This window comes from Solanum stenotomum, chromosome 3, assembly GCF_019186545.1.
Source record: "Solanum stenotomum isolate F172 chromosome 3, ASM1918654v1, whole genome shotgun sequence".
Lineage (NCBI taxonomy): Eukaryota > Viridiplantae > Streptophyta > Magnoliopsida > Solanales > Solanaceae > Solanum > Solanum stenotomum.
Genome location: NC_064284.1, coordinates 66,036,347 through 66,045,402, shown reverse-complemented (window position 1 = coordinate 66,045,402; position 9,056 = coordinate 66,036,347). Strand labels below are relative to the sequence as shown.

The 9,056-nt window shown below is 36.0% G+C and overlaps 2 protein-coding genes across 4 annotated transcripts; one reads left to right on the top strand and one right to left on the bottom strand.

The window, feature by feature from the left end:
- Positions 1–3,362: 3,362 nt before the first annotated feature.
- Positions 3,363–4,769, bottom strand: LOC125859204 (uncharacterized). Its single transcript, XM_049538908.1, has 5 exons — positions 4,707–4,769; positions 4,433–4,502; positions 3,906–3,999; positions 3,510–3,594; positions 3,363–3,434 (listed from the first exon to the last, which is right to left on the bottom strand). The coding sequence occupies exons 1-5, from the start codon at positions 4,767–4,769 to the stop codon at positions 3,363–3,365; spliced, it is 384 nt and encodes a 127-aa protein (XP_049394865.1).
- Positions 4,770–5,861: 1,092 nt separating this feature from the next.
- On the top strand, positions 5,862–9,004 carry LOC125858007 (uncharacterized). 3 transcript variants are annotated; one of them, XM_049537669.1, is made up of 9 exons: positions 5,910–6,151; positions 6,227–6,284; positions 6,376–6,443; positions 6,641–6,820; positions 7,172–7,268; positions 8,101–8,210; positions 8,311–8,444; positions 8,525–8,707; positions 8,804–9,004. In XM_049537669.1, exons 1-8 carry the CDS (start codon positions 5,990–5,992, stop codon positions 8,658–8,660), a joined length of 945 nt encoding a protein of 314 aa, XP_049393626.1. In that variant the 5' UTR covers positions 5,910–5,989; the 3' UTR covers positions 8,661–8,707; positions 8,804–9,004. The 3 variants fall into 3 exon arrangements, with proteins under 3 accessions (XP_049393628.1, XP_049393626.1, XP_049393627.1); XM_049537670.1 differs by having other exon boundaries at positions 8,776–9,004; XM_049537671.1 differs by lacking the exons at positions 6,227–6,284; positions 6,376–6,443 and having other exon boundaries at positions 5,862–6,151; positions 8,776–9,004.
- The last annotated feature ends 52 nt before the right edge of the window (positions 9,005–9,056 follow it).

Sequence of the window (9,056 nt, the reverse complement as noted above, 5' to 3'; positions counted from 1 at the left end):
AACTAACTAGGTGGGAACCTCCATGAAAGCCCAAACTCAACTAGGTGGGGACCTCCATCTCATTTCAGTATTCACTCGATGCTAGGCATAAATCCCACAAGATAATCATTAAGTCTCTACTTTGACTCAAGTTTATGGAAAGAGGTTCTTGACAACCAATCCATGCTAATACCTCTTTTAGACCATGTGTGAGAAACTATCACCATCCATGACCTAGGTATAAAGGTCCTCTAGCCTAAGGTTCAATTAGTTAGGAGAAGTCCTTCAACCCTAGAACCATTACTATGTGAGAAGTCTTTCATGTTAAGTCCATATTCATACTTAGTATCATGTCTAGAATTCTTCATTAGACAAGGATATCATCATGACCCAAGTGATTCTATCACTTCATACCATCTATGATTCATAAGGTGATCTAGGTTGGTAAAGGTCTCTCAACACAATTCTATTTATTAGCCTTGGATTCATATGTAGATTTTACTCTCAAAGCCTAAGGATCTAAAGTTAATCATATTAGCTTCTTGCTTAAGCCCTAATGATCATCATTCACAACTATGAGTCTTCATTCTCAATAACTCTACATCATAGAAACATATTATGAACCTAGATTACGAGGCATTCAATCACTTTCTTCATTACTAGGTCATTCTAGCCATAATTCATCCTAAAGGTTCAATTCCAACTTTACAAGTCAGGATAAATCATGTAGTATAGAGTCTAATTCAATTCATGTCTAGGTATTCCTAATCTTGATCAATTACTACTTATGACATTGATTTAGGAAGATTACTCATGAACCTTCAATTTCACCTCTAATGGCATAAACCCACAAGCATCATATTCATCAATTTAGATTAGGGTTTACCATAGAAATCACATGAAATCATCATAATATCATTAAACAAAGCTAATTCAATCATAATTGGATGTTATCCACTAGATTGGAATCACATCCAAACCCTACCCACAATGCAAGCACAACCCTAGCAAGAATTGGGTTTTTGATTTCACAAGTGGGGAAACTGTGGGGGCTCCATGGGTGGAAGAACCCGTGGATGATTATGATTCACATACCTTCAATCAAATCCCTAAACAAATCTTGAATCAATGGTGAAAATCTCCCTAAGTTACTGCCCTCTTCTCTTCTTCCCTCTTCTCTTCCTTTTCCATCTTCTCTTCCTCTTCCCTCTTCCCTCTTCCCTCTTCCCTCTTCCCTCTTCCTCTTCCTCTTCCTCTTCCTCTTCCTCTTCTTCTTCTTCTTTTTGTTCTTCTTCTTCTTCTTCTTCTAGAGAGATGATTTTTGGAGAGAGTTTTGGGGTCTTTAGATGAATGAGTTAAAGTGATTAGTTTAGAGGTCTATTAGGCTTATATAGGTATTTAAATAACCTATTAGCCGACCTACATTAACCCCTAATTAATAACTAACTTAACCCCTAAACACTCAACTAACACTAAAAGCTGAAAAATTGCCATGACTCACGCCCTGCCATCCACGGTCCGTGGATAGGACTACTGTCTGTGGTCTTAGTCCATGGTTTGGACCTGAGGCTCATATTTTGTAGGCCAACTCAGTTATGACCTACGCCCATGACCTACGGGGTGTAGGTTGATCTACTGGGCGTGAATTGCAATCGTAGGTCACAAAAATCAGCTTTTGTGGACTGTTTTGGGGGTTGTTTTGGGGTCCTCCTCAAGGACCCCTTGGGTGGTCCTTGGGGAGTTGTACCCAGGCGTTTGACCCCTAAAACCCCTATTCTAAGTACGGGAACCATTTATCTTGATTTTAATGCTCATATGACACTCCAAACCTCCCACGAAAGGCTCTAGAACTCACTAGTTCAACTAACTAATTTACGGGATGTTACACAGTTCGTCGAAAAAATACCCAAATTCAAAAAAAAATTGCCTGAAAAGGACATCTGAGGCCAAAGTTATGACCGTTTGAAGTTTCACCAATTTACAACTACTTTTTCAAGTTTCAATCTCTAATTTGGTGAGACTTCAAACGATCGTAACTTTTTCCTCGGATATCCGTTTGATGCATTTTTTTATTGATCATGGGTATTTTTTCGAGATCTGTCCAGTCAACTCCTTAATTTGTTTTGCTTATTTATCTTATTATATTTTTATTTATATAGAATAATAGTCACACAAGGTATTTAGGTAGTTTTTTGTTCTAATATTATATATAGTGTCACTACAGAAAAAACCATGATTAGAGGTGTGTGTTGGTGATCTTATTAATGGTGTGTGTGGGGTAAACGTCTGCATTTTCAAGTTCAATCGAGTCCCATAGCGGGAAATATCGAATTTTCCATTTTACGTGTGCTATAGTCCTTGAATTTTTGGTGATATATGATCTCAACGGCTTTTTGGCCAAAAATTTTTGTGGGCAACCGTGACGATCTTATTAATGGAGTGGGGAATCTGTGACGACGCATGCATTAGTCTCAAGGGGCAAATGTTCGCATTTTCAAGTAAAAATGGAAGGCAAATTCAGTAATGCAATTTAGTAGCAAAAGGCAGAAGCACAATTTCGCAATGTGACTAGTATCAATAACCAAAATGAAAAGACCAACATGAGCAAGTGGTAGTGGGATTATCCTCTGCCCCTACCAATCCTTTTTACATTCACGTTGTAAACTTGTCAAAGGAAATATTGTGTCATTGCTTCCGGGGTGGAACTGGAAATATATATCACCAAGAGGACGAGGACGAGGACGATTAGTAAATACATGGCAATGCTAAATGGAGAATGCATCTTTCCAACTACTCTTATTGTATTTTTGACAAGGTAAGAGCATAAAAATAATGCAATAAAAAGTACAATTGAAACCTTTGTACCGCTCTACAATTCACCTTACACCACATCAGATGGACTTTCAAATACAAACGAAATGAAGTAAACTGTCAAGTTACTTCCAAATAAAAAATTGAAACTAGAGCCTCAGCTTCCCCAGTTTGCAGCCAGTATGACATTAGTAACTCCAAGAGAGCTCCCTCCAATTATCTAGGCTGGAACAAAGGCGATACTCTCCGTCGAACAACATCCTGCATCTGCTCCACTGTCAGCACAGAAGCTTCAGTATCAAAGTTAGCCTTATTCAACTACTGGTGAATCTGTCAAACATGCAAATCAATTTAGAAGAACAATATTTGGTACCACGACCAAAATAAATAGCTAATTTATGTGGAAATATAATTTTATATCTTCCATCACTTTCATAGAGTTGTAAACTCTAATGACAAAAGCTCATGGTCAACATACTCCATTGTTTCAGGTACTTATTTGACTTCCCTTGATGTCTTGATCAAGCAGAGAGTTCATGTTTTTCAATGTTTTGTTTATGAAGTTAGCATCTTCATTCATGAGGAAATCGTCTTAATATGAAATTTAGTTGAAAGTTGTGCATGTACTTCAGCATCTCCAGTTGTTGTCAAAATATATGTATTCACTCTTACTATCGCAGCTATAACATAATTAAACCTCAAGATAAGAGATATCTTACCTGCTCTTGTAAATTCTGTTGCATCATTAATCTTTCAGCAAACCTGTCCGGCCCAAGCTCGGCCTCTTCACAAGCCATTTCTTCTCTTCATGGAAGGTAGAATAAAGAAAATAAAATCCTAGTCAACTACTTTTATAGAATTCAATATTCATTATATATGTACTCGAGTTGTTAGCAAGAGTAGCATTAATGGTCTATTGAATAAAGAAGAGAAATACACTGCATTATATCTTATTGAGCACTCACTTTGCCAAGAAATTTTCTTGAAAAGGTCCAAAGGTGAAATTAAACACAATATACAAGTTCATCTTAATAATAAACAAAAGAATAAAATTGATATACATAAATGAGCACATGCACTGCAAAACCCTTAAAGACGGAATATTCAGATCTTACTTTGCAACAAATTCGTAAAAACGAATCATCAGGTCTCGATCACTCTCATAGGTCATGTTTATTTTTCCCAAGCAAGCAAGACCAAATTGTGGATCTGCAACAGAGAAATAAGGAATTCCTAATGGTTATATATAACTCTGTGAAGCAAGCATTTTCCTCAAATACTAGATGACACTACATTTTCACCAGTGGAAAAAAGTTAGTATTAGTTTCTAAATCGACGAAAAGAAGCAATGTTCCATCTTTTAATCAAATCTAACAATGAAAACAGGATTATCGGGCAATATGGCTTGTTATTCCAAGCTAAAATATACAATTTCATGAAATAGTACTATCAGCAGCAAGAATTATACATGAACTATATTTACAAAATTGGGTTGTAACAAATCTGCAACTTGACATCTCTTTTTTGAAACGCAAGGACCAAGCAAGATGGTTAGAATCAAAATGCTTATTCTTTTCACCAAAGAAGCATTTGTGTACTCAAAAATAGTCTGGGTTAATTTGTTGAGTGATTTAAAGCTCACCAATTTCCATCTTTGAAAATATCTCCTCTTGGATACCAGTTGTAATAGCAACAGCTTCATGCATATCCATCTTTTGATTTCAAAGTAGAATCATAAACATGTAAGATATTGACATGATTAGGTATGAATGTTAACATGTTTGTGATTGACGACATCCACAATCCTTTGCTTGACATCTGCAAATCATGATTTGATTTGATTTGAGGATAAAGGCAAATAAAGGCGAAATAGACAGTTAGTTGAAGAAAAGCAAATCAAGTACATACATACATACCATGTTGGCAAATGAGGAAACAAAGCGATCAAAGAGATGAAGAAATTCCTCCTTCGATACCATTGCCATTCAACTATTTCTCCTTATCAACAACAAACTGCATCTCGATAACATATTAGCCACCGCCTGGGCGTGGGTGCACCCCCTCTATTCAAATTACTTTTTTAATTTTATTAGAATTTGGAAGAGCGAAGTTTTGGGTAAAAACCTTTCGATTTCTGCTAATTCTCTTCTTGTTGTACCATGTACATGACGATAGCAGTGGAGTGCTGTCAGCGGCGGCTGTTGTTAAGGAAACACTCAAGGATCGTGTTAGGCTGTTTATCATCCTGGCGTCGAGCTATTTTTCCGCAGGTCCATCCATGATGGTTCATTAATGTCCATTGATTTAGACCACCGGGTAGCTCGCCTGAATGCCGAGTCTTTCTCTGCCGTCAACTCAACGACTTCAAATATATCAAATCAAAATTAAGTGTAGGAGATGAAACTAATAATTAATTTATGTCAAATTCAAAAGTGTTTTTTCTATTTTTAATCTTCTATTTTCTTTGGCCAAACTCCACTAGCTTGCACTTTGTTTGGATGGTTGTTACGTATTATTTCATAATATATTGTATTGCATTGTATCATACTGTATTGTTTTGAATGAATACAATGTTTAGAAAGATTGTATCGTTCTCCATAGTTACATAATGTCACATATCTATAATTCGAATAATAAACCTACAAGAAAAGTAAGGCATGAGGCAGAGCTACTATAAAAAGGTAGGTAAAATAATGAAATATAATTATTAAATAATAAATAAAGATAAAATGAGAAAAATATATATATCAAGGTAACCATGCAATCACATCAAATCGATCTTTACATAAAATGAATCTTTTTCATTACTTAACTGTAGATTTAAACGATACAATACAATTGAATTTAAGTAACCATAAAAAAAAAAAACTAACAATATAACACGTAACAATCATCCAAACAAGATAAGCAAATTACTCTTCAATATATTGTTTCAATATATATGATAGAAAAACTTAATCAATAGTAAAATATGTAATATTTTGCAAATATAAGCGATAACATTATATAAGATAGTAAAGTATATCTAATTACGTAGTTTTTTCCTTTTTTCTTTTTTTCTCTCTTTTAGTGAGAACAAGTCTATGCCCCAATTATATGAGGAACCAAACAAATGAATTGAGATATTAAAAAAAAATTGATGTGAGCAAGAGTAGGGGTGAGGTGAGCAACAAAACAAGTCTCTTCATCTTCTTGTTCAATGGCTTCCCTCTGCTTCTCCCCATCGGTTCTCAGTTGTAAGATTAAACCTCCGATTACTGGATTTCGGAAGCAAAGATTGAGCCTTTTTGTATGTCGAGCAGCCTCCCTCACGTTTCGTGATCTTGATGCAGACGATTTTAGGCATCCTCTTGACAGACAGGTCATTCTTCTTCCCCTTTTTCCTGCTGCTGCTGCTGTTTAGATGTTCTTTCTCATGTTTTAATTGCCTTCACAGAATACGTTGCTTTTGAGAGCAATACCTGGTCTCAACGAAATTGGAAAAGCCTTACTAGGTAACTCAATGATGACTTGTCTTAGTTTCCTAGTGTGCAAATGGGGTATTAGTATTGCTACAACCACTAATTTTGCTGTCTAATATTTCAGGGACTGTTTCAGAGCAAATTATGCTTCTGGAGAACATAGGGACGTCAGTTCTTGTTTCGGAAAATCAGGTTATTCATTTTGCATCTAACTGTTAGGTCACTTCGTTCTGTGGATGCTTAATTACTTGCCTAGTGGAATTATCTGTGGAAATAATGAAAAATCACCTAGTAATATAAGATTCTCAACATCCAGTGCATCCTGGTCTTAAAAAATAAAGAGGTCAGAGAGATCTTCACTCATCTAACTGATTTAGCATGTCTTTCAGCTACCTGAACTTCATTACTTAATGGTTGAGGCTGCTAGAATACTCAATATTGAGGCTCCTGACTTGTATATACGTCAAAGTCCTGTACCCAATGCATATACCCTGGCTGTCAGTGGTAAAAAGCCTTTTGTAGTGGTTCATACAAGCCTTGTGGAGCTGCTCAGTCAAAAGGAATTGCAGGTATACATTTTGTATTTGATTTGCATTAACTTTCAAATGAGTGCTGTTAGTATCTGCTTGTGGTTCTTGTATGCGATTCCGAACAAAGGAATGTATCAGTTTAGCTACTGCAAGAAGAATGATTTGCTTGGAAATTTTTCTTAGTGTATGTATCCCTATGGAAGGCTTAAGCATTATTTGAAGATCTTAACCTACTTCGATTTGTCTTTTCTTTTATTTTTTCGTGCATCAAATCATTCTTAGCTAACTTGGGTTATCAAGCTCAGGTTTAAGCATTACTTTTCTTGTCTTAATAATTTTTGCTGCATGCGTTTGATTTGCCTCTTTTATGTTCTTTGTTATTCTTTCCAGGCTGTCTTGGCTCATGAGTTAGGTCATCTGAAATGTGATCATGGTGTGTGGTTGACATTTGCTAATATTCTCACTCTTGGGGCCTACACTGTTCCTGGTATGGCTTACATTCTACTTTGCATAACACATAAATGGTGAAATGAACATGGAAGTAGCAGATAATCCAGCCACTTCTGGTAAATTAACAGTCAAAAAGGTTGCAATGCAGAAGTTAAACAATACATATCCTAAGTCAATTTATATTGATTATCAGCAACAAATATTCCTGGAATATTTGAAATCGCATGATGCTTATAGAAGTGCTTCAACGTGAATCTGTCTAGGGTCTCTTTGCATTGTAAATTGTATATCATATATAAGAAAATGTAAAATATTACATGGCAGGTAAGTGTTGTTGCAAAGTTTTTGCCCTTATGTTTTCTATTTTAAAGCATCTTTCGTTTGGCATATGGATATTTTTATCGACATCCTGATGGTCTCATGTGTAACCATGGTGAACAAAAAGATTGTTGTTCAGATTTGATGATTCAAAACTGAAAAACTTGTTCACAACATATATGTGAGACTTTGTTTGCCCAAAAGTTTATGCTACAAAATGTTTCGGTTATCAAAAAAAAGTTAATGCTACAAAATGTTTATGATTAAGGGCATTAGGGCTCATAGTATTTCATCTTAATGCTTGTATGGAATTCGACTCGAAGACCAACCTCCCTTGTATCGTACTCTTCTTGTACCTCGAAAGGGGGTCCCCCTTATGATGCTATGGACAGCTGTCTAAAGTACAAAGGGTAAACTCAGATAGGATAGGATGCTTTAGTGTATTGCTCCTTAGCTGCCAGTATGCATTTTTTGGGATTAGTTGTGTAGCTGCAAGCAAAAAGAGGGGCATATTTCAGTTACAAATGATTTTGAAATCTTTTTACCCACAGGTGTTGGCAGTTTGATTGCTCAAAGACTAGAAGAACAGCTCTTACGCTGGCTTCGAGCAGCAGAACTCACCTGTGATCGTGCAGCACTTCTTGTTGCTCAAGATCCAAAGGTAGATGAAACCCGAATAGTAAATTTAGTTTAAGGGCATTAACCACATCAGAAAATCTTATGCATGAATTTCCTTTTCTTTTGTCATGCTCCCACAAGAGGTGGTTATTTCAGTACTAATGAAATTAGCGGGCGGCTGCCCATCTCTGTCGGATCAACTGAATGTGGATGCATTCTTAGAGCAAGCTCGCTCCTATGACAAAGCATCATCAAGTCCAGTTGGGTGGTATATTAGGTGAATATAACTCTGTGATAGTTTGGCTTGCAATTTTCTTATTTTCATAACTCTTTTTAAGTTCAACAAGTTCTCTTTAGAAATGCTCAAACAAGGCAACTTTCACATCCACTCCCTGTTTTACGTGCACGCGAGATTGATGAATGGTCAAGAAGTCAAGAGTATAGGTCACTTCTTCAGCGTGCAATACAGGTGAATTCTGTGCAAAAAGTTTAGCGCTTCAGGAGAATGAACATTGGTGCTGAATACATGTAAATATACAGGTATAGTATATGGATTACTCTTTATGCACTAATGTCTAAGAATTCAAAGTTTTCTGGAAATGTTTTAGGTACTATCTATTCTTCTTAAAATCTCAGATTGGATTCAGTGGAGTTGTTAGTAAAGGCTGGAGGAGCCTCTACTTTGTGGATGTAAACCAGGAAAAAGTGCTTCTTGTGTATGGTTTACAGTAAATCTAGAGTGGTTCAGTAGAATCACAATTTACGACTATCAGCTCGAACATTATGTATATGTATATGTATGTGTGTGAAAACCAAGTACTATGTGTGAAGATAAATATATATTTCACTCCACACTCTCATATGAAACAGTGTATTCTAAATCTTCCAA